Source organism: Ixodes scapularis, unplaced genomic scaffold (genome assembly GCF_016920785.2).
Source record: "Ixodes scapularis isolate PalLabHiFi unplaced genomic scaffold, ASM1692078v2 PGA_scaffold3__209_contigs__length_174095766, whole genome shotgun sequence".
In the NCBI taxonomy this organism is placed as follows: domain Eukaryota; kingdom Metazoa; phylum Arthropoda; class Arachnida; order Ixodida; family Ixodidae; genus Ixodes; species Ixodes scapularis.
In genome coordinates this window covers 56,738,293-56,763,451 of record NW_024609868.1, presented here as the reverse complement: position 1 = coordinate 56,763,451, position 25,159 = coordinate 56,738,293, and the positions used below count along the sequence as shown (strand labels likewise).

Genomic DNA, 25,159 nt, shown 5'->3' with positions numbered 1-25,159 from the left:
ACTGGCGTCCATTTGTTTTAAGGCGAAAAGATGTAAGGCGTAGCCAGCATCCTTCTTACGCCATCCTTCGACTTGAAGGTCACTGTCCATACGTGATTCATTTGGTGCGCGCCTATGATGGTGCCCTCGGCGAACAACGACAGTTTAACCAGCGCAACTCGAAAATCGTCGACGCGGTAGGGCTGCCCTTTGACACCGCCATGCAAGAAAGTGTTTAGGACGACTGACCCAGTTGACAATGCCGGCAAAACAACAGCGTAAGCCTGTGCGTCATCCTCGGACCTGATGCCGCGGTCCAGCTGGGCCTCCGAAACTGCTCCGCGGGAGCCAGACATCCCACGTCCGTTCACTGCGGTGGCCGGAAGAGGGAATCCCAGGCCACACAGACACGCTTGCACGGCTTTGGAACGACCGGAGATTTATATCTAGCTATCGCGTTCCACTCTTAAAGGTGAAGCTTAAGCTTCCTTCTGTAATTTTTATTCACACATATATAGTAAGTAGTTACGTAGGATCGAACATTGATCACCAGAATGCCCTTAACGTTCAGAATAGTTAGCACCAAAAGTTGGTAATTGGTGTTGCTGACGTTCTTCACACTGACCATAGGTAGTATGGCCTAATGTCGCGTTCACACCTATACTCGGGGACAACTTTTTCTGGGATTTCAGAAGTGAAGACCGCGCGAGCTTAGCCGTGATCGGCTCTCAATGTGCACGAGTGCACGGGTACCCATAGCTTTGACTTCATTGCCAAAAAAAGTTGTTTCCAAATATAGTCCGTTCACTGCTTTCCAAAAATATAGACGCTTTAGAGCAGCTGTGCTTGAGCGCCGCCATAACCAACTTTCAGTTTTGGTTTCCTCTTATTGCGTTTACTTCACTTCGTCATTACCATAGCAGGAGGTCATTGACATTCTACATTCTACTCAGTGGCGTACCAACCTGTTTTTAAGTGGGGGGGGCAAACCAGACCCCCCCCCCTCCCCGGTTTGGGGGTGGTGCCCGTGGTATCTCTCGGGCGACGACGGACAGTATTTGCCCTGCCCAGTGGCAGCTGTTTCAGGGGGGGGGGGGGGGGGGGGGCAAAACACATGCCTTGCCCCCCCCCCCCCCCCCCCCTCTGAGAGCTGGGGGGGGAGGGAGCGCCCCCCCCCCCCTTGCCCCACCGGTTGGTACGCCCATGATTTCTACTGTGCCCTTCTCTTCAGCACTGGTATTTGCAGAGGCTCGTCAACGCCCGTTTCAGTGGCTCGGTATCTCGGTAAGATAAAAGGTCAGCAATGGCAGCTGTCGTATGGCGTGTGTATAAAGCTTCTATAGACAAGAGACAATCTCGGAGTTCATAACACTTTCCATGACGTGAAGCAGCAATATTTTAAGTTGTTAAGAGGGTATTTATTTTGTGATTGATACGAGTCTTCTACAGACATGTCTTTTCATCGGCCATTATTCAATGGCCACTCCAACCAATATGTTTCTGCATTCCTTATGCGCAATAAGAACAACTTAATCAAACAAAACCGTCAATCGTGAATTGTACTCCAAGAAACGGAGGCTAGTTAAAAAGAAAAATTCAGCTTAACAAACGTTGGAATGAAAGGAGTCCCACTACTTTCACGCTTCGAAACCAATAAAAAGTACATATTGTACATACATTTTTATATTCAAACTAAAACAACTTTAAACCTTTTTTTATATATTATTCTTTAAATTTTACACAGGAGCAACTGTTCAACACTCGTCACCTGGCATGAATTTCATGACTTTAGTTTAGGTCTCGTATATCTCCAAATGAAAGAAGGCCTGCCGCCGATCGTTCCGACTTTAAAGGGACCATGAAATGACTTTTTTACTTTTTCCAGATAACTTTTACATTAAACCGTCAATGGTCACTGAATGCCGAACAGGCATCCGTTTTCGTCTCGGTTAATTAACTTCTACACAAAAAATTAACGAAATATCGACTTTTTCTTGACCGCAAAAGAAGCCGTGACGTACGCTGCTTCCGGAACCGGAAGTTCTCTCGGCGGTAGGAGATGGGAGCGTTAGCGGCGACGAGTTGGGGTGCGCCGGTAGGTTTTACTGCGCCGATGTCACCGACGTATTTTCTGAATCGGCGCCTCTCATCGCCGCATCGCAGCTGAGCGAAATTCAATGAGATACGTTGCGCTACAGCGACAGCATGGGACTAGTCCCATACACCGGTATGCCTGTTGGGAAATGCAGCGAGTCTTCCGGTGAAGACTTCAGAAGTCAACCCAACTGTCATTGTTGGTAAAAGGCGGCCAGCGTCAGTCGTTTGCAAAGCGACGTAGATGGAAACAAATTGCCGCGGCGTTTTTCACGGTCTCGGAGATGCAGGAGCGAGCCGACGTTAAAAAAGATACGTTTGAACTACGAGTGTCAGCAAGAGCCACGTAAATACCTGTTCACACTCGGAGCGGACGCGCGCGTTTGATGGAAGTGCTGTATTCGCGCTGTTGGTAAGCGCTTCGGGACCGATCTTTTACGATTGCAACTCGATACTGACGCGACACTCGGCAAAGAAAGGTTGGACCGGTATTGCACGTATACCTCCCACGAACTGTTACAGCTCGACAGTGACGTGCAGTCTGTCAGAATAAAAATGGCATACCAATAACAAAGAGTACATACCGTGTTACGAAGGTAATCCATACAGCGTTTATTTCAACTCTATATCACACAAAACAAGAAGAGAGAATCGACGAGGGTCTCTTTTCGACGAGTGTTCGTCAACACTGCCTCGGAAAACAAGGGGAAGAGATTGACCTCACCTCTTAATCAAATTGAGGTCAGCGATCAAACTATATTACGGGAAGGGTCCACAAGGGTAGCACGGGCATATTCCATTCAGCACGCCAGCCGGTCGTAGGCAGGCAGACGGTCTTGCGACGAAGCAACGCTGCGCCGAGTCGGAGAGCCTGCTAGGCCTATATTCTGAGAGCTTCGTCGGAGCGGGATTCGCGGCTGTTGTCGCTCTTCTCGGGTGTTTGTGGATCCAGCGTTCTTGTTCGTCGTGGTCTGTTTTAAGTACATTTTTTTTTCTTGCTGCTTGAAGTCGGCACGCGCGAGATGAACACATAGAAAAATAAACGTTCAGTCAGTCAGAGTTTTGAGAGGAAGGAAACCAAAGGAAATAACCGTTCTAAGTCGGCCCTGCCCTACTGCGCACGCGCAGTAGTTGCTTCGTTTACCACACGATAGATGGCGCTTGGCTCTCAGCATTATCAAATTTGGCAATTTTCGCCACACATCTCTAATTATGCTACAAAATGTGGATCTGAATATTATTTAACAAAACTTTTAGGAAACATTCGCCGGCTATTTATTGTTTACGATCGCGGTGCTGGTGAGGTAGGCTCTTACCCAATAGGCGACCTGGATTTGGCTGACGTGCTCCATTTCCGCGCATGCATCGTAGTGAACAGGCGAAGGAAGGAAGGCGCAAAAGAGTCCAGTTTTCTTTTAAAAGTTCTATAGCAAATAATTTTTTTTGGCTCCCTAGTTTTGTGTTTCTTTTCACACCTTTTACGACGTGCGGTGGATGAAATTCGATTTTAAAATCATTTCATGGTCCCTTTAACGATCACTTTTACGGTTTTTGCAAGCTGTTTCACGGTGATCATCCAACCACCGAGTACACACACAACACACACCACGGAAAATATATTTTCAGTGCCAGGAAGGACCGAGGATTCTCGGGCGGAAAACTCATGCCATTGTTCCAACCGAGCCGCGTGGTGTGACATGCAAAGCAGCGACCAGATGCCGGTTGTGCTGCACATCGCTTTTCCTCTGTTTAGCGTATCACATTGCCGCGTAATATTACTTCTCTTGGTGTTCATGAGCCTCCGTCACATACGTCGTGAACCTATACACAAGCAAAGCCGAACACTTTCTTTGCGTTTCTAAGACTGGCCACCAGGGTTGCGACGCCGTAGCTGGAAGTTCACCATCATGCAACGCTCCAGAGGAGCCGAACGCCTGCTTGCTCTCGAGGTGAAAACGCGTATAGACGCTTTGCAGCAGCTCTGCGTGGCCGCCGCCATAACCGACCTTCAATGTTTGTTTTCACTTATTACGTTTACTTTACTCCATCGTGACCACAGCAGGGCACATCAGTGCCATTTTAGATTCTACTGTGTCCTTCTCCCCAACCTTGGCCTTTGTAGAAACTCGTTAACGCTCGCATCACTAGCTCGGCATCTGGGTAAGACAATGAAGGTCAGCAATGGCGACTGTAATCCGCAGCGTGGTCAAAGCGTCTATACTCGTACGCGTTCTGCAGGCAGGCAGACCCGAAAGAGAAGGTTTTGGGCCTTCCCTCACTTGCATACGTTGTGCACCACGAACGAAACAGAGAACCCGTGTCACAGGACAATGAGACCCTGGTGTTTTGAGGCCCCGGTCTGGGGTCCGTGTCCGCGCCGCCTGGTGGTAACTAGTGGAACTATATACGGTGCCTGGAAATCGTCTTCAACTGGTGTGTCTAGCGCTTTCTTTCGCCCATGCACGAAAAGCGGTCCCGGAGTGGTGAAGAATGGCGACACAGAAGCCGGCCTGTCATGTTTTCGTTTGTCGCGACGATCCTGGCGGTTGGTGCTAGAAGTCCCGGTAAAGAGTGCGAGCGAACGTGAGTGTCGCCGTCGTCGCGAAGTCCCTGACTCCTGGAGGTTCTGTGAACCGTCAAGCTGGACAGCAACCCGTAGGAAACAAGCGTTCGCCACATCTACGACCGCTGCCGTGACACCGCCAGGATCGCGGCCGGCGACATGACACATCTATGACGTTAACCGGCGGAAATCAAGAAACTATACTTGTTACAACGTGGTAAACTCGCAAGTCGGAGATTCGTTTCAGGAACCGTAGTGTAATTGCCTACAAGGTGTGCTAACAGGTTGCGAGGATCGAAAGGAGACGTCCAGAACTCCAAACACCTGGAAGTTTTCGACAGGTGCACTTCATCTCTAAATACGCACCGGTAGAGTGCGCGGGCTACGCTCATGGTTCTTGATTTGACGAGGGGTACACGATGGCTCAAAGCTTTCTAGCCGCAGACTATTCCAACTGCCCATAAACATAGGACATTTAAGATCTATGTAAAGAAACTTTGAACAGCCCCAATTTTTATACAAATCAAAAAAATGTTTGCGAGTGGTCTCGTTTGCACCCAGTAAGAGCACACTCCAGCATCTTCTGTACCGGACCGCAGAAAGGAAATAGCTCGAGACACCGTCCTCTTTCTTCTGACCGCAACGTGCTCTATGGCCACCGAGGGGCCCCGCGACCGGCGCACAAGACAAACGAGCGTACGAAGTTCCGGCGGCAATAATCTCCCCTAAAAATGATCGATATCATTCGGACGGAACTGACGCAACTCTACGCGATAAATGCTGCCGTAGCCTGACAAGGCTACGGGTCGCGGCAGCGAGGGAAATGAACTTGTCGCCATCTGTAATGATTTCGCGGAGGAAGCAGCGTTGTCAGAGAAAAGCGGAAATGACCGCTGGACTCTGGGGGACATCGTTCATCATCGCCCACACTTGGACGCTCTGGACTGAGCGAAGCTTTTATTTCGTGATATTCGTAACAAGTTTCCTCGGACAGTTGCGAAATGTTTACGCGAACTTCCGCATGCTTGCATGTAAGGCCTCTCATTGCTGCTGTTTAGTTACCAAACGCCAGACGCCAACGTTCGGCCTTCCAACGCCAAATTCTTAGCGAGGATCAGATGACGCCTTGCACGTTCTGGTCAGGGGGAGATAGTGGGTACAGGAAAAGGTTGTCTCAAATAGCGGCCAGGCACTTTAAATCGACCGCAAAATTCGATTTCTTCACCAATAGCGCTACGATTTTGTGCAGCGTTGCCCACAGATGGTGCATATTTTTTGTGTAAAATTTGGAAAAAGCGAACTTACTTGAGGAAAAAAGAAAAAGGCTTAACTCCTATGGAAATGCAACGAAGCCACCGGTCTTCAAACAATAGGGAGCCCTATTGTTAGAAGACCGGTGGCTTCGCTGCATTTCCCTAGGAGCCTTTTTCTTTTTTGACTTTTTCCACAGGTAAGTTCGCTCTTTGCAAAATTTACACAATAAAATGCACCATCTGTGGGCAACGCTGCACAAAACAGTAGCGTGATAGATTAAGAAACCGAATTGTGCGGTCGATTTAAAGTGCCTGGACGCCATTTGTGACACCCGGTACATCGTTTCACTTTGAGACCGAGAGCAGCTGACGCTTCGACCAGATAGGACCAATTGAACAGCGTCAGAAACGCAACGCAACGGTACTCGCCATGTTTCTGTATGTGTTCTATCAACACTAAACCAATCAAGTATACAGGGAGGCCCATAGTGACTTTTAGTGACTTGGACAGTATGCGTGTTCGTAGATCTATGTGCTCGTGCCTTCCACTGCGCTCAGACATATGATGAAACGAAATATAGCCTTTGCGCCTACCCACTGTCTTAATACAAAGAGGAACTATTCACTCTCTCTTTGTATGATTCGAAGTCCCAAACGCCAAAAGTTGCCTTTATTGACCTTTCCGAAAAAGCGTCCCTGGGTGCGTTCGTTGCAGTGTTTGGGTGCTTGGTAAGTGCATTTTCTGGTTCGTCATAGTAGCGAGTGCACGCTTGCAATCTAGTGTGTGTGGACCGTGACATGTTGCATGATGCAGTCGTGTGAGAAAACAACTTACCGAAAATTTTAAGAAATTCAGGACCTGGGAAAACAGCTCTGCACCATTTCGTTTAAATGAACCACGCGTCACTATGTATCAGTATCACAAATACGCTTTTAACAAATCTATACTTGTGACTTACGTTGAGAAATACAATAATCTAAACTGTTAGATTAGGGTTTACTAACCAGCTCGCCTGTACACCTTCTCTCGCAATAAATACCCTCTTGTTTTTTACACTAATAGTAGTTATGGGCTCATTCCAACAGTGGAAATTGCGTCCGTTGTTGATGTAGTAGTAGTAGTAGTTTGTTGATGTACAGGGGTGGCCAAGTTGCGGCTCTTCGCGTCTTAAAGCGCGGCTCGCGGCTTTCTGCCCCCCCCCCCCCCCCCCCTCTTTACACCCTACCCCGCTTCCCTCCCGCCCACACGAGCACTTCCCCAAAAAGAGAAATGGAACGCGTTTTAAATCGAAAGACAGGTTGCGGTTTGGTAGACTTGTGCTACTGCTACTTTACGCACACTTGGACTGCTTTTGACTCGAGTAGAATAAAAGTAGTTCGTTTCGTTTATTGCTCTAGACAACAGCCTGCCCCCCCCCCCCCCCCTTCCCCCTCCCCCCACCCCGGCGGCTCTTAGGCCGGGTCAACCTGGCTAACCCTGATGTAGTAGCTGTCGTTGGTCATGTTGTAGTTGGCGATGTTACGTGTCCGTCGTCGATGCTGCCAAATCCTTCAAAGATATCGCCCGCCGCCCGGGAGAATCCAACCTGGGTATGTTGTGTGCGAAACAGAGGCAATACCACTAAGCTATATACTCCACAGCTTTTTTTTTTTTTTATTTTTATTGTCAGTTGTGCCGCCTCCCAGAGCGAGCTTCCTTTCACTGATCACGCTTCGGCGTCTCGTGCACCTCGAGCGAGCTCGTGCACAGCCAAAGCACGGCGGAAGTAACGGAGCGCGTGCTGAAGGCCGGGCGCTCGAATGACACGCCCTGTTATTGCCACTCTGAAATAACTATCACAGCCGAGTATCATGAGGAAAGATCGCAGCAGCACACGCTCCATGTCCCGTCTCTCCTCCTTGAATTTGGCGATAAGAGAACAAGACAAGCGACGCGCCAGTCGAATTCCTGGCATCCGGCAGCTCCCGATTCTGGTCCTGTTTGCAGCATGCGACGACCAAACACATTCCGCTAGAAAGCTCGTTCCGAGGTCGCCAGTTTCGAGTTTCAGCAGCTGGAAGCTGTCGGCAGCTCATCTGAGCGCACCCTTTCACCGGCCAGCGGGAGCGTGCTCACGTACCAGCGCTGCCTCGCCTTCGAAGCGTGCGCCCGGAAGAACGCCGACGGTCTTTCCTAAATAGCGTCGTTTCGATCCAAGACTAGATAAGATCACGGGTATCGAGCTTTCAGCTACACTGTATATACGCTTAACGAGTTCCTGTATCTACGGACGAGCTATGCAAGGATTCGTACGTACAACTGAAAGGGTACTTCGAAGAACGAGCAAATGATCGTTCGTGCTGATATCGCCCCGGAGCTCTTGGACCGAAAACTCGAGCTGCAGAACCCAGGGTTCAGTCACTACCACCTAGAAGACAAGGCCTGCGCATTTCCTCCTCTATACGTCATCACTAGTAGATCCTCTCAGCGCCCCCTAGCTAGCCCGGATGAGCCCCATCGTCAGCTAGATCGTCTGCTCCATCGCCTGTTTCAGTGGTTTGCGTAGCAGATAATGAAACAGGTGCTCACGCCGAGTTTCTGTTGCTATAGCATACGATGAGCTTTGACGTTCACGTGGAGCGTCAAATGCATGAGTGAAACTGCCTTACTGCCTTGCGAAGGGCTGCAAAGCCCTTCTCTGGACGCTGGACACTAGCGCTGGACGCCATTTACGAGGGCTCTTTTTATACTCCAAGTCGCTGCTTTGAAGCGTTCTTCCACAGAACGAGCGCGCTCGCTAGAAATGCCCATCTCAAAGCCAGGAGCGCGTGCTAGCTCGCGCTTCTGGCCGAGGGAGTGTTCGTGTGCACGTTGCAAATGAACTGGAAGCTCGCTATCAGCTTGCGCTCAGCAGTCACGCACACAGCTGTGGCCGCAAGTGAATGCGAAGTAGTTGGGACGCGGCCCATACTCTCGTCAAGCTTCGGTGTGTTTGCCGCTTGGGGCGGGTCGGGGATCTACTAACGAAACGTCATGCGCAGGCCTTGTCTTCTAGGTGGTATTGGTTCAGTTCCCACCCCTGCCCGTTTCGATCTGGATGAGCCTCGTACCGGCGTCCGGTCGTGTATCACTACTTCGTGATGGACGCCGAGACCCCAGGAGTGGTACTGCGGTGGCTATATTTTTCATCTAAAGCAGAGACATCTAGAGCCCACTGGAGCTGACTAATACCTTACTGCTATCTAAGCAAGCAGGCACCACAATTACTTTTACCCTTCATCTTAAGAAGTCAAAAACCCAAAAGTTGCATCCCGTGGCCCCCGATTATTTATGCTATGATGATAGCTAAACAGTTGAAATAACTAAAGTAGAAGCAATTCCCTTCATGTGATTTTTTTTTACTTATGCATCGTGTCACAAAAAAAGACATGCATGAGTAATTATTTATTGAGAAAGGGCCGGATGCAGATTAATGTGAAATGATTTAAGTTTTTTTTTTTAGCAAGTGCGAAAAATCGGTTAAATTTTTCTTTCTCAACACATGCTTGTCATTTTACAGAAGCTGAGCCTTGCTCACTGATGTCCCCGTTCCAAATTAATGTCATAGAAAAAAAAATGAACATATATATCTATACATACATTTTGGTGGTTTCTAGTTGTAATTAAAACAGATTACTTTCATTCGTCAAGATAAAACTTTCCCGGCTACCAAATCCGGCAAAACAAATCAGACACACACAAGTTGTACTTGCAAGTTTTATCAACTTTGAGCAGAAATTGTAACCGCCGATTGTTTACCGATCGGGGTGTACCTTCTCCAGACAAACATCCATATAAACACATGAGCGGGATAGTAGGTATTCGTGCATATAACGATGTATAACTTGAATTACAACTACTGCATCCACATAAATGAGATAACATACGTGCATCGCAATACAGCAAAACATTCGTAAGGCGTGTTTTGTGGCAGTCTTTTCTGTAGTCTCTCGTATATTATACATGCATAAGGTAACTCTGTATAGACGTAGCCACCACTGACCTTTGTACCTTTTTTTTATTATTTTTGCTTCCTTCGGTTGAAAGGGACATCCAACACTTCATTGCGCTTCTGTAAAAAACGCAGATTTTGTGTGGATTCATCGTCTCGATGAGAAGAAGGAAGATCAGTCGTGGCGGTTCTTAAGATATATTAGTAACAAAACATGCACACTGCTGCACTCTGAAGCATTCATCAACAATGCACGAAAAATTAATCGCCAAAGAAATGTTACACATAAAGCACACTTTCATCGAAGCAAATACATTCGGATAAACACATGATTAAGATGGAAAATTAGTAGATATTCGTGCAAATAATTTTATATCGTTGCATTCAGAACTGCGTAATCGACATAAAGGCTAAAATAAAATTTACATCGTAGTGCGAGAAAGCATTCGGAAAAGCTGTTTGGCAGTCTTGCGAGTCATTGAAAAATGCGCGCGTATCTACCCATAGCACACGCACAGGGAGCGCAGACTGGGCCCCCAAAAGTGGAGGCTTACACTTCACTTCACACCAGTACAAAATACCGAAGTAACGATGCAAAAATTACCTCGCGTGCCTCTTAACCAGTCATTTTCAGCCAACCAACCAGAGAGCCACGTAAGCCACATATAAACGGGGCTGGTCAGATCGAACACTTTAGGCGTACAAAGAACCAGACGAAGTATAGATCTGCTAAAGAAAGAGATGCTGGTAGCACAAGGGCCGGCAGAGTTACAGAAGGGTCACTCCGGTGTCCAAAGGCACAGCCGGGACGCAGCGCCAGCAGAAAGGGTCGCACGAAGAATGAACCGTCGATGCAGCAGTGACGTCGCTTCACTCGGCCCTGATCTTGAGGATCTCCTCGCAGACGCGCTTGTAGTGCCAGGCGTCTCCCGTGAGCCTGGTGCGTCGGATGCCCAGCAGCTCTGGCTGCGGGACCTGCACCACCTCCAGGTCGAAGGTGAGCTGCACCTTGCCCCACTCGTCCCGAACCTTGCCCCGGAGAGTGTACCTGCGTGAGGCAGCGAGCAGGATATGGCGAGGCGCGTTCAGGCTGCACTTCCCTGCTTCCGAAACGTTCATGCACCGGTACACCGTGCGACACAGTTAACGCGAACACGTCATCAACGCGTTTTCGAATTTTATATGGAGAGGTTGTTGTCAGAGACAAAGCCTAAGTCGGTGTTCGACAGAAGCACGTTCCATTAAGCTCGTAGTTTCGTCGAGAGGCCTTTCAGATTAAAACAAAAGAACACACAAAAAAAGCTTTTGTTTATGCTATACTCTGTTTCACCTAGTGTTGTACCGCAGGAAAGGCTACAAGCGCGAGCTCCTTGCTCTAGGGCACATCTCGACGGCACAAGCTCTCGTGCAACAAGGGCAGCTGCCAACGCTATGAGCTCGCACTTCTGGCCTTCTCTGCGGTACAACATAAGGTGAAACGGAGTATAGCTGTGTCGCGCAGCGTACACCAATGGTCGGTGATAGGTTACGAACGCAGAAGACAGTCCATTTCCAGCGCCAGGTGTATGCCTTATCAACACACCGTCGTAAGAACAGCCCAATCCCGACTGAACACAGCGAACGCGGGGTGGAAGCGAAGCCTCTACTGCGGTCTGAGCCTGACTTCGGTATCTAAATAAAGTAAATACGTAAAAAAAAAAAAAAAAAGAAAACGATTCAGAGGGTGAAAAAAAGAGAGGAACATGGCTAAATATACCGACAAATATGACGGTGAAGATGCTTCATTTCAAAACGATTTATGCGCGGTTTCCGAATTACAGCGATGGAACTGACAAGTGGTGATTTTGGAGCAGCTCTTGTAGCAGGGAAAAATGCGTTTTGGAGCAGAAATTTCCACTTTTGGAGCAGACAATGCTGAGCTTTCATGTCAGAAAGTTTTATACACGGCGGTGATTTTGCAGATCTCTCAATTATTCTGCACCGATGGCGTCTTCGGTCTGTCTTCGGCGTAAAAAGATGTTCTGGGCTACTTTGTAGGGTTCGTATCATGCTGCTCTCGCCCGTATTCAACCTGCTACTGTTCATAGAACATCTGAGCGGAGCACATAGCTACTCTAACCGATCACAACGAGTAGCGGTAGCTATTCAATGCAATCGATGTGAGCACCGTTCTCACAAAAGCCTAAAAACTCTTCGTTAGGCATGTGCAGGTGATGGATTTTGGCTTCGAAGCAAATTCAAAGTCCATAGTGGTTTTAAGGAAATATTTTTTAATAATAGAATATTGAATAGTTGCTGCGCCTTTCTCCACGCCTTTCACTACTGTTACACCATGCTTAAACAAAATTTTAGCTGAACTCGCGAAAGTTGTTTCCAAGCTTCTAATTGCCCACTTATGAGCTCCGATAAATTTAATCTACCTATACTTTCGCCTGTGGCCTCAAAACGTCCAATAAGTACATTGCAATGGCTAGAAAACAACCGATCTTACATAAAATTAAACCTGCAAGGCGCCCAGCCATACCTCATTGAGGGGATTTATAAATCTTCTTGCTATATGCAAATATTTTCTTCAATTCTGAATTAAACATAAAAAAGCACAAATAATGAACACAGGTTGTTAAAACATCGCTGCCTAACATATACCCTGGCATAATAACCGCAGTTAAATTTTGAAGATTTTACCGCAATGTAAATATCAACAATCACAACATTTTCCTTTTTTTTTTTAATACACCAGATCGCTTTGAAGGTGTGTTTTCCATCTAAGTGCGCGGCTCCACTGCGGAGAAGCGACTACTGCTCCTCCGCAGTGCATCAATTCTTGAGGAGAAGTACACTCAGGGGGGCTAACCCGCCGCGATAAACACTTCGAAAAGTACGAATATCGCAGCACTACTTGAAAAATCGAACAATCGCGCAACCCTACTCTTCGCATACCGTACTTAAGCATCATTAAAAAAAAAAAAAAAAAACTGTACTTAGTTTTGAAGGGACACTGAAAGGGTATTTATGCTCGCCAAGGTTTTTATTTGCTCAAGACATAACTACCCAGAACCCAATTTGCATCTCAAGTTTGTTTTCTTTCCGCCCGAAAACTGCCGATCGAGAGCCGGCCAGCTTGAGTCGCGCTCACTTTCTTTTCCGTGGTCACGTGCCGTTTTCTATGGTTTAGACACAACCACCAAAGATAATCAAAGTCGTGGGTTATCAGGGCACACAACAATACTAGAAATGGACAAAAAATATGATACCCACTTTGTAAGACTTCTAAAAAAACTGTAAATACGATGATTATAAAAAGAAAGAAAAGAAAAAACGTTGCACACCCATGTGATTTTTGGCATCCCTTTCGCCTCCTCTATATCTCTTCTTACTCCCCAGTCCAGCTTAAGTATCGAGCAATTGATTTTTTTCACCTTATTAAAATATTTTACACTGTAGCAAAATATTGATTGGGTAGTCCTCTAACACCATAATAAATCGCCTGGCCAACATTTTTTTTTGGGGTGGAAGGGGGGGGGGGGGGCAGTAACGTTGGGGGGGGGGGGGTCAGTGTTTCTTTAAGTGGCATCACCAACAATGCTATATGCCCAACCCTTTCACGTTTTTTTTTTTCGAAAACAGCTTTTTTTTTTTCCTTTTTTCTGCGCAGACATGACGCAAATTTTGAACAAATACCGCCTTTGTTATTTGCGAACGAACGAACAACCTTCATGTCGCAGGTTGTTCGTTCTGGTGCAGTTTGGCGCAGCAGTTTCACACTGCAATTATGAACTCACAATCGACCTTCCGAAAAACCCAAATTGACCACTTCAAGCGCGACAAACGTGTCTTATTTGCACCAGTTCTGCTTAAAGGGACACTGACAGGGTATTTATGCTCGCCGAGGCTCTTATTAAAGCATGTCCTATACCGCACTACCCAAAACAAAATTTGCGGCTCCAAAGTCCTTCTCTTTCCACCCGAAAACAGCCGGGCGAGATATGGCCGGTTTCCGATCGCGCTCTCTCTCTTTTCCATGGTGACGTGGCGTTCAAGCGATGAGCGCCAAATATATTTAAAGTCGTGGGTCATCTACGAACGAATCCAACATTAGAAATAGAAAAAAAATATATATATAAACCCCACTTTTGTGGCCTAGACAGAAAAAAAAAAAACTGCAAATACGTTGATCGAAAAAAAAAGTTGCACAGATTACAAGAAGTGCATATACTACGTCATTCTCAATTGGGTGACGTACCAAGTCTTGGACGACGCGATGGCGGCACACGACGGACCATGCAACGTTGCGATGGGCGTGGGGCCGCTACTTCGGAGATGTCGTCTCTGGTACCGGCTATCGATCTTCAAGCGTAGAATATCGAGCGGAAGGCATATAAGCGCGAAACAATCGCACGAAAAACGGTGCATGCTACTTTGTCGTCGTCTGCTTCACACACCAGAAAACCGAAAAGGGAAAAAAAACGAAAAAAAAACCGCGGTCTTGTGTAGCTACGTGAGTTCCGGCAACTCTCCCCTCCTCTACATCCCCCCCCCCCCTCCTCCTTGGTACACATCGTCCGCATGTCCCGGCCATGAGCTTCCGTGCTCATGTCTTGGTTTCGTGGAGTTGAGTTTCTTTGGCTTTGTAAAAAAAAAGTGAAAGCCGTTTACAAATCCCTGTAACGCCGAATTGGAGCGCAGCTCTTGAGGAGGAGGAGTGAAGGGTACTGAGGGGAGGGTAGACCCCTCCTCCTTCTCCTCCTCTTCCCCTCATTCTTTAATATGGTCCGGGGGGGTCATGTGACCTCGGGGGGGGGGGGGGTGTCACGTGACCCTGGGTGTCACATGGGGGTCACCTCAAGGTCACGTGACCCCCAAGGTGACCTTGGGGAGGGGCCACGTGACCCTTTGGAGGTCACGTGACCCCTCTGAGGTCACGTGACCCCAAAGGTCACGTGGTCTCCTCCCCAAGGTCACGTGACCGCCGAGGTCACGTGGCCCCAAGGTCACGTGACCCCTCCCAAGGTCGTCTCAAGGTCACGTGACCCCAAGGTCCCCACGTGACCCCCAGGTCACGTGACCCCCTGAGGTCACGTGGGGGTCATCTTGGGGTCACGTGACCTTGAGATGACCTTGGGAATGGTCACGTGACCTCGAGGGGTCACGTGATCCCAAGATGACCCCACGTGACCCCCAAGGTCACGTGACCTTGGGGGTCACGTGACCTTGAGATGACCTTGGGAGGGGTCACGTGACCTGGAGGGGTCACGTGACCCCAATGCCACGTGACCTTGGGATGACCTTGGTTACGCCGACGCCGCTCAAGCCGGGAACGGGCCCCTAAGAGCTGCGCTCTAAAAAATATACGTGACTTTGCAGCAAAATATTGATTGGGTAGCGCCCTGACACAATAATAAATCGCCAGGCAAAAAACAAAAACAAAAACGTTTAGGGGTGTGTCATTGTCTTTTTAACGTGTTCTGACATCGCGCTTTAGACGCAAGCCGCGCAAAAAAGAGACACGTTCAAGCTAGACAAAATCTTGTGCACAACACGTTGCTTCCTCCCTCAGCCGGAGTTGTTCCGATTTTTCGTTCCACCCCTCCAGATGGCCGCACAATAGCGGTACACAAAAACACCATAAAACAAAACAAAACAAAAAAGACCAAATTAGCCAAAACAGCGAGCCTATACCGAGGAGGAAATCCGCAATTCGTAAAATTCCTCTCCCCAATAAAAATCCGACAACCCAAACTAAGGAACGAGAAACGCATTAGCGAATCAACCTCGGTGCGGGGAGGGAGCCGCAAGGAGAGCCACTCCGTGGAGATACAAGACGGCTATTATCAAGACGACACGCATCGAGAACCCAGCCTGCCGCGGAGCCACAACATTATTCGGCAGAAGGCTCGGCGAAGCTCTAAGGCGAATGGGGCAAAAACAAGGGCTAGACGAGCGGCGCGAATTCTCTTCGAATTCTCGTCGTTATCTGCGACTGCCGGAGTCTCGGCCGCGGGTTCCGTTTTGCACGGCGGTTTCGCGGTATCTGGGCCCTTCGTTAAGCTTGGCAGCGTTCGCGGGCTCGGATGCCGCGTACAGCCGCACGAATACCTCTCCTCCTTGCAGGCATCTGGGTTTCTGCCAAGATCATTGTTTCTGGCTCACGTGCAGAACAGAGAAGAAAAGGCGGCCGATATACCGGTCGGTATACGCGCTTTAATATTGTTAGTGTTTTCTTGGGAGGAAGCTTCGTTTTGAGCAGTTTTCGAAATCCTCCGACCATTTCCAGCAAGCTGTAGGACCCCCGCTGTGACTGAGTAATTTGGAAAGGTAGGTACGAGTCTTTATAGAAGAGCGAGAGCGGGAGGCCCCGTGTTCCCTTCCCAACAATCAGACCAAAGTTCGACTAACCAATTCATAAATTGGTAAAATAGGTAGCCCTTAAAGGTAGAGTTCCCCACGAACATACCAAACATGGCAAATAAAAATCCCGAAGCAGCCTCCGTACTCGTAACTACCACTGGACTGCATACGGTTTACACTAGATATGGGTCGTCGAAAGGCCACCCACCCCGAGCAAGTAGCGAGGAGAATGGGACGCCACAAGACCGGATTCTGTGGTCGAGCCGTGTCAGTGATCCCCTGTACTTCAGCAACCAGCTTTCAGCAACAACCAAATATTCACATACCATTCCATGCATATTATAAGCCAAACGAGGGTTCATTTTTCCAGCACATATGTTTTGCCGCGCTATGCGGCAAATAAGACCGCGAAAAATGTCTAAATCGACAACAAGTTAAAACAATAGCTTAACTATAATTTTCAAGCTGGCTGGCAACTTCAACAGACCAAAATTTCACGTCAACGTTACACGGTTCGAACTTAGTTTCCAAAAGGCAAAACACCGTGCCCTCCCCTCCCCTCCCCCTCTCCGAATCTATCGAATGACGCAAGAGCCTCGGCCTGTTCAAGCTTGTCGCTGTAATCGGAGCCAGACACTTCCCGTGAGTAATTTCTTCATCACTTTCGCTGGGGGGATCACCCCAAATACTTTCTAAACATCTCCCCAGCTCCCGCCCCTACACCCCAGGGACGGCGCGGAGGGGCGGTCATCATTTGCATTTTAGCGCGTCCCCTGAATGGCACAGGCGCTAAAGTCGGCCAATCGTGACGATGCGAATCAAGCGCTCCGCCAATGACGAACTACGCGCCTTCTGTCGCCTGTTTTGGACCTCGCTTTCGTTGCAGGCCAATAAGATATACGACAAAACAGAGAACAAGAAGGTCCTTTAAAAGGTCACGGGAGAATAAAGTACGTTAAATCCTCCTGTGCTGGAGTATGTAATCGTATCATTCGCGTTGTCAAGTGTGCTTTAAATGAGGTAAAAATCGCAGAAAAAAGCTTTCTTCAAAGGGCACTAAACCATTTTCTGCCCCAGTCTATGCATGGCTATGCATGACTAGCAGCAGGCATCTGGCATGCCGGAGCGCAGGACTGAGGACCGGTTTCAATCATATAGGGATTTTTTGACATGGAATTGAAATCCCGGAACCCTTCCCTGCAATAAGCTTCAGTTAGATTGCAAACACCTCCGCCAAAACTTAAAAAAAAAAAAAGAAACAGTGTTGATGACCACATTTAGGCGACAATTTAAGACACAGTTGACGGAGGTTTCCACCTATCCACGTCCAGATACGCAGCCTGCTGGACGAAATAACGATAATGGCTGAACCGCCTGTATCGGGTGACTTCCATACTCCGTTTCACCTTATGTTGTACCGCAGCGAAGGCTAGAAGCGCGAGCTCATAGCATTTGCAGCTGCCCTTAATGCGCGAAAGCTTGTGCCGACGAGATGTGCCCTAGAGCAAGAAGCTCGGGCTTGTAGCCTTTCCTGCGGTACATGACAAGGTGAAACAGAGTATAGCATCACCTAGCCCTGGCACCTTACTGCACGCGCAAGCGAAAGAGGTCGCTTCAGTTATCGCTGTCATTTGTATTTTGATAATAATTTGTCACATTATGGAGGTAACGACGGAGAATAGATTTATATCGCACAGAGCTGGCTGCAGGTGACGTAAGAGACTTTAATTAAGCATTGCGACACGCGTCATATACAAGTTTTCGTCGAGCGGATCCAAAGAGTTGGGGGCATGATTACATCGTTCGAGGAACACGAAAAACAAATTACTTTCTGCCCAAATAAGTCGTTATTCGAGGATTCCGAATGCAGACTTAATGCAGATCAAACACAAGGCCTGTCATGACTATTTCCCCATATGAACAGAGTTTTTAAATAAACTAGAATTTTTGACAGCAGTACTGGTATCCGGTGTGTGGCATTTTTTGAAAACTCGAATACTATGAAAACGAAAGTCGAATCGAATTATTCGGGCAATCATTATTCGATTCGAAACTCGAATGTTCGTACACTCCTACCTAAACTACTTAATCCTGAATTATATGCGCTCAGTATATCATGAATCGCATATAAATGCGATTGATGGTATTTGGTCGTCCATTATCTGACTGCAGAAATTAACTACGCGCACTTTGCTGGGCGGCTCATAACATTCCATAAAGGTGCAGCTGCAAGGAAAAGGGGGGGGGGGGGGGTGGAGACGAAGCATACCGATAAAAAAAAATCAATATCTTTGAACCAAAACGTCTCTGTCAGGATTAATAAAAATAAAAACACTGCCACTAGCTGCGGCATGTTATTTTTCTTCGCTAAGATCGTGGAGCAAAGCCTGGACGATTGGCGCCTCCATCGTGTAAGGTTTTTGTCGAAGTAAACGACGAACGGTGCTGAATTCTGATTTCCTGTTTCGGAGGAGAACAGCATTGCAGAGACCTGGCCACCTAAAAAGAAGCTTCGATCATAATCGCGTAAACCTTAACGTTGAAACTGCCGAAACATATATACACCACCTAACCCCATCATCGTGAAACATTAGAAAATCACAGTCGAGCAACTGATATGTTCAAGTCCGACGCACGATGAGTGTAACAACTCCCTAAAACACTTTTACTTCCGCCTTAAAACAAAGAAATATATTTTATTCAGCTTCAGATGCGTTTGGTTTCGACTCGAATAAACCGAGCAACCCCACAACGCGAAAAACACACACACACACACACACACACACACACACACACGGGAAAAAATTCTTGTGGCACCGCCAAGCGAAGCACACCTTCCCCATAGTCACAACCCCATACCTGGAACCGTCGCGGCGTCACTCCCTGACCGGAGAGAGCGCCGCAGTAGCGCAGTGCACTTCCCAAACGAGGCGAGCGGACGAACGGAGGAGCCCCATCCGACGGCGCGATTCGGCTTTCCCCCCAAACAAAGGCGTCTAGCGAGAAAGCCAGCCCCGCGCCATCGAAGCCAAGACGGAAATCATTTGGTTCGGGCCCGTGTGTCGGGCCCCAGGTAACGCCACATCCGTCAGGCGGCTCTCTGATCGATGCAGCGTCGCGCTCAGAGACAGCGTCTGCGGACCGAGACGGCGTCGTTAGGAAAGAGCGCCTCGCCTCCCTCCCCTCCGCGCTCGACCCTTATTTCATTTATAACGCGCGGGCCGTTTCCTTTCTCGCGGGCAGAACCCCGAACGGGGTTTCAGACTCACCCGGGGGGCACACACACACAGGGCGGGATTCGTATTTCCAATCCCTGATCGGAGCCGGCGCGAAATTGGGGAAACAACTATAGTTTGGAAGGAATGCTAGCGACCGGTTTCTCAACTATCTCCGAGGTCAAACTCGTTTGCGTGGAAGTTCCGCGGAAAACTAATCCGCGACTTTTTTTTCTTTTTTGCTCGTTAAGTACATTCCAGGTATCCTGGAGTACAATTAACGAGCATGATGCAGTATAGGTGATGCGCTTTAAAGGGAAGCCTTAGCAGATCGCGTTCCCGTGGAGCGATATTGATATCGGGAGCTTGAAGTTACTAATCTGAAGGACGTGGTTTAAGCCCGCACTAGGAATGGTACAATGATAACTCATGGACACCTCCATTCCCTCGAAAAGCGTTCTTAATGCGAGTTCTTCGTAATAACGAGACAAAAATGAACGTATTTACCTAATTTGTTCCGGAAAATGTTGTCTCTAAACGCGCAGCACCCACATTAACGGGGACGACCTTATCGGAAATTCGCAAACGACATTCGGCAGTAGTGGGACTCAATATGCAAATCGTAAGCGCACGAGTATTCGTTGCACGTGTTGCCGCGCTCCGGTGCTTTACCACCGCAGAGCCTTACAGAATGTCAAACAACAGGGACTTTTAGTAGACCGTACATCAAAGTTTTGCGCTGCTAAGGGGAGTTCGTGCCGTCACTTTGAAGCACGTAATACACAGCGTACTGTCTACTAAAGCTAAATTTTAACAAAATAACCGGATTCTTCTTTTCGGTTTTTTTTTCGCTAGGAGGCGATTTTGGGTTGGCAGTTTGCAACGCAATCGATGCTCAGGTGCTACGCACCAAAGCCAGGCCACATACGAGAAACATTTCCCTGGAATCTTGGTCCGCGTGGCATTCACCACCACAAGAGAGCTCTCTCTCTCCGATTGACTGTCCCGCGGCAAATAGGGCGAATCCAGCCTCGTCTCGAAAGAACGCCAGAAAATGATACACGAATCTTCAGGAGGATCCCAACTGTGCTATGCTTCGTCACACCTTTCGACGGATCGCAGGGCGGCCCTACGAACCACCGGGACCAATCCAGATACCTCGCAGCGCGTGACGTGACCCTCCGGTTGGGCGGAGCGACGTGGAGAGCGTCAAGTCACGTGGCACGTGTGGAACGCTGGATTAGTTAACAACATGGCTCGTAACGCCCGTTGTGGTAAATGGTAAGGTTAAACAGAGTATAATAAGCTTTGCCATGCCGAAACAAATACACAAAAACAAATAAACAAACAAACGAGCCAGCGAGCGAGTTGTAAAATTTAATCGAGGATAACAGAAACATCGGGCCTCTTTTACGACTAGAGTCCGAAGTGGAAACGGTGCCGCTCACTGCGTTTAAACGCTCAAAAGAGGAGAATTCCAGAGCGAGTTGAGTTCGCGCCGACTGTTCCCGGCGTTTATGCTTTTACGACCGCGGAGGACTGGTGCACGTCCCTCGGGGTGCAGACACCGAAAACTGGAGAATCAAATCGATTTTGATCAGGTTTACACCCGACTGGCTTCAACAATGCGTGCTCTCTCGAGAGACCATCGAACATTGCGGGCGACGGAGGCAATCATGTTTCGAGAAAGTTCCCCTCGACGAAAACTATAAACTCCAGACGACCATCCAACGTCGAAATCGAACTAGGCCGGGAGTGGAGCCGTTAGAAAGAGAGCTATGACGAAGCTAACTTATCGGTCGAACCAGAATAAAGTCTGTGGCTATGGAGGCAATTAAATGATATGGGCATAGGCCTTTACAAATACCCATCACGGGTCAAGACCGCTACTGATTACAACAGAACGAAAATTACATAACATAGCCAAATATCCTCGTTCTTTATTTGCCCAGATATTAATAAAAAAAAGCATAGAAGCAGAGACCTGTTACCAAAGAACAGCAAGTTCTAAGGAACCACTTCCTAAATGATTAATAATAGCCGCAGACGTTTCAAATATTTGTCTTAAATGTGTATGTACCGCGCAGCACTACAACTAAAGAAGGTAGTTATGCCAAATCACGATCAACAGATTTTGTAAAATTCCATCCATCAGTTTCTCAGATATCTTTAATCCCACGTATAATTGCAGTGACTATAAAACCAGGGACGAAAATATAAAAAAATATAATTTTCACGCCCATATAATTTGGTTTAACACGTATTTTAGTATGACTGCTATGCCACGTGCCTCGTAAAACGACGATGCTGAAATCGCTTTAGCAGAACTGGTTTCTAGCGCATGCGGGCACTTTCAGCACGCTCTAGGTTAAAGCCGCCATTGCTGACCTCTGCGTCTTATCGAGATGCCAAAGCGGGCGCTGACGAGACTAACACATGGAAAGGTGACGACGAGAACTTAAAACAACGACTGCTGTTGAAGCTTAACAAGGTGTGAATGACAAAAAACAAACGAAATGTACCCACTTTGAACGTATGCATGCATTTGTGATTTCGTAATACAAAGTAACAAAAAAAAAAAAGAGAATAATATGAAAACTAATCACTTACTCTCTGGTAATTTTTCAATCGCTTTTGCGATGCAGTAATCGACTATTGTAATCCGTTACGTTTTCAATATAGTAACTGTAATCGTTTTTTTTTTTTTTTTTTATTTCAATAACGCGTCAAAGACCGCACTCGAGTCCTTCTCTGCTACATTCGCTATCTCGAAGATTCGACCTAGAATCTTCGGGAGTGAGCTACGGCGAAACTGACCCTACTCCGTTTCACGATAACTTGACGAACTGTGGAGGCTGCGGCCCCAGCGACCCAATAAGGGCGTCGCAGCAAGCCACGTGACAACACTCCGTGGTCGAAGCCACGGAGGACTCGTTACCGCCACAGCAACAGCGCCGTCCGCGACAAAAAAGTAGTTTTAGGCTTCTTTTTTTTTTTTTTAACGGCAATTGAATTCGTGCATTTGCATTTCTATCGACACGACAGGAAAGACAGACGAAGACATGTCACTTATCAACGATACTTAATTCGGATCAACCCTTTTCCGAGAACAACGAGGTTTGTCAACGAAGTTTAAACGATCGCAGCCTCTTAATCGCCCGCTTCCACTCAATAATTCGCCTTGGCTTTAGCACACGCCACAGATTAGCGGGTAAATGTAGTGCAGGGTTGTCTCATGACCTGTTCCCGAAGAGCTCGCTACTAGAGCGGACGGCATTATGATGCGGTGGTGGACGTTCATCCGAGGTTGGTTGGTTTCGCAGCAGACGACTCTTGGCCAGCAGACGACAGCCGGTTCCTCCGGGCCTCGCATGATTGGCGCAGTGAGACACACGCTCTTGTGACGTGTTGACACGTGCATCGCTCTTACCGCTCTTATTGGGTTACGTGGGCCGCAGCTTCCACAGTTCGCCAAGTTATCGTGAAACGGAGTACAGGCAAGGTCATTCTGGCCTCCTTATTCTTTCCACACGGGGCAAGAATAAACACGAATCTTCTAGATTTCCAGAGGGTTCCTTGTCGGTAATGCACGCGGCAAAATAACCAAAACATTAATTGATAAACTTATACTATACAGAAATATACCCCACACAAAAACCACTCACTATATTTTAAAATAAAATTTACGGAAAAAAAAGAGCACTACACAAGGAAGACTGCATTCAAGAAAGCAGCAACATAAACAAATAATTTAAATAGTATGCTTAAGTTTTAACAACCTCGTCCGCAATACTTTGCTTTTTTTTTTTTTTTTTTAGACATATCTCTCATTTTTTGTAGACATCTCTCACACGCAGAAAAGTCCTTTGACGCAGACGACGTCACTGCTATGTAGAAGTTCATAAAGAGGTCGTACAATTGGAGAAGGTATGATTTCATGAGGCTAAATATATATATATATCTGGCGCAAGTATAAGGACGCATATCTTTTGCTACAAACTTGGTAATGATCTACGTAGGAAACCTTGTTAATTTTGCCTGGTGTAGACAAGAGCGGATTAATGGTTCAGGCCTACTTAGGGGGGGGGACGTCTGCAGAGGGATTTCACATCACGCACAAATGTGACGCAACGGGACAAAGCTTTGACGATATACATATATATTTACCTAATATTGGCCATTTCAAAATATACATTTTTTCCTAGAACAAATTGGCGTAACTTTTTTTTGTGTTTTTTTTTTTTTCTGCGTTATGAAGCGACCACAGTACGGCTCAGAATAAAGACAAGGTCGGTGTCTAAATGAACTAACTGCACGTCAAAAGTAACAAAACTACATTTCTCAATCTCGTTCGAAATAAAAATAAAAATCGTAACTTCATTACTGAAAAAAAAAAAAGAAAAAAGAAGGCAACCAGATCTAAGGAACGGCGTGACGTAGCAAGCATTATGCGCACAGCTCTACACGCAAAGTAGTTTGTTCAAGGCTTCAAGCCTCTTCGCATAAAACATTTTTTTACATTTTTTTTTGTACGCCGAGGAACTCTTTCCTACCAACTCACGCACACATAAATTCTTTCAGAACACTGTGTTTTCCCAAAGTGTTTCTCTTGCGCGTCTTGCTATGTTTATGTAAAAAACATTTTTTTTTAGTGACGGTCTGATTTACTTTAAATTTAGATTGTGCCTTCAACAATAATTCTCCACAAAAAAAAAAAAAAATAATCTTTTTAAAGGCCAGCTGTCCTAAACGTGAGAAAAGAAGAAAAAACGAAAACGAAAGTGCAAGTTTTACGGAAACGTCAGATACCGGAAGCATGCAGCTCAAATTATGCTCGGAATACGAGAACAAAACGAATCGGAGAAAGGCTTCTATATGCACGCAGACCCAAAAAGTCTGCGCCACTTTCCGATTATTTCGGTCTCGGTTCCTCACTGGCCGGGATGCCGCACTCCGTCTGACCAATCACGGCCGCGGGTGAGAGGGAAAAGGCCTTTCCCATTAGCCCGCCGAAAACCGCGACGAACGGTAGCTGAAGAGTCTTGTACGTCCCATTCTTCGGCACGCGCCACAGCTGGAAAAACATGCCACGATGTCTACAGACTCCCTACATCCATCATACCTTGTCATGTGTGTTTATCTAGAGCGGGAGTTGCACCTCGAAATGGCGAAAATAAATATTTTCACTTAGGTCACGCCATACAATGTGACAACGTCAAAGTACCTGAAGAAGAGACTGCGTTTCTCTCAAGATGTTAAGTTGTCAATCTAAAACAAAAAGAAACCGGCAGCTTTTGGTAACTCCTGATGGAAATGCCACTGTTTTTTTTGTTTTTTTTTTAATTTATTTCGAACATATGTATAGCCATGCATCATACGAGTGCAGTCTTCACTTTGTGCCTATCGGGGTCGGCGGACATTACATGATGGGAGGACCGTCACGGAAAGCTGGATAATTAGTGAATGTACGTTGATAAACGGTTTTAATTAAGAAATGCATGGGCTATGCGGCATTTGTAATTGTTATCGAGGGTCTTTCGAGCATACGACGGCTGCCTTGTCATTATCTCGGCAGCGTACATGTTCCTGATAAATGGGCCGATGGCACTCTGCGGAGATAATGACGATGTGCTAGAAAGGACTACGTCACTCTTCTAAGCATAATTGAAGGCACTGCTTGCGGCAATTCTTCTGAATGGAGTATCAGAATCGGACAAAAATTGAAGCCGTTTACAA

General features: G+C 47.2%; 1 protein-coding gene across 1 annotated transcript in view; it reads right to left on the bottom strand.

Moving 5' to 3' along the window:
• Positions 1-9,611: 9,611 nt before the first annotated feature.
• LOC8052143 (maternal embryonic leucine zipper kinase) overlaps positions 9,612-25,159 on the bottom strand; it is an 87,700-nt gene continuing 72,152 nt past the window's right edge. The window contains exon 16 of the mRNA XM_042292449.1: positions 9,612-10,908. Within this exon, the coding sequence (XP_042148383.1) occupies positions 10,731-10,908 (178 nt within the window). The 3' untranslated portion in view covers positions 9,612-10,730. The remainder of the gene's footprint in view (positions 10,909-25,159) is intronic.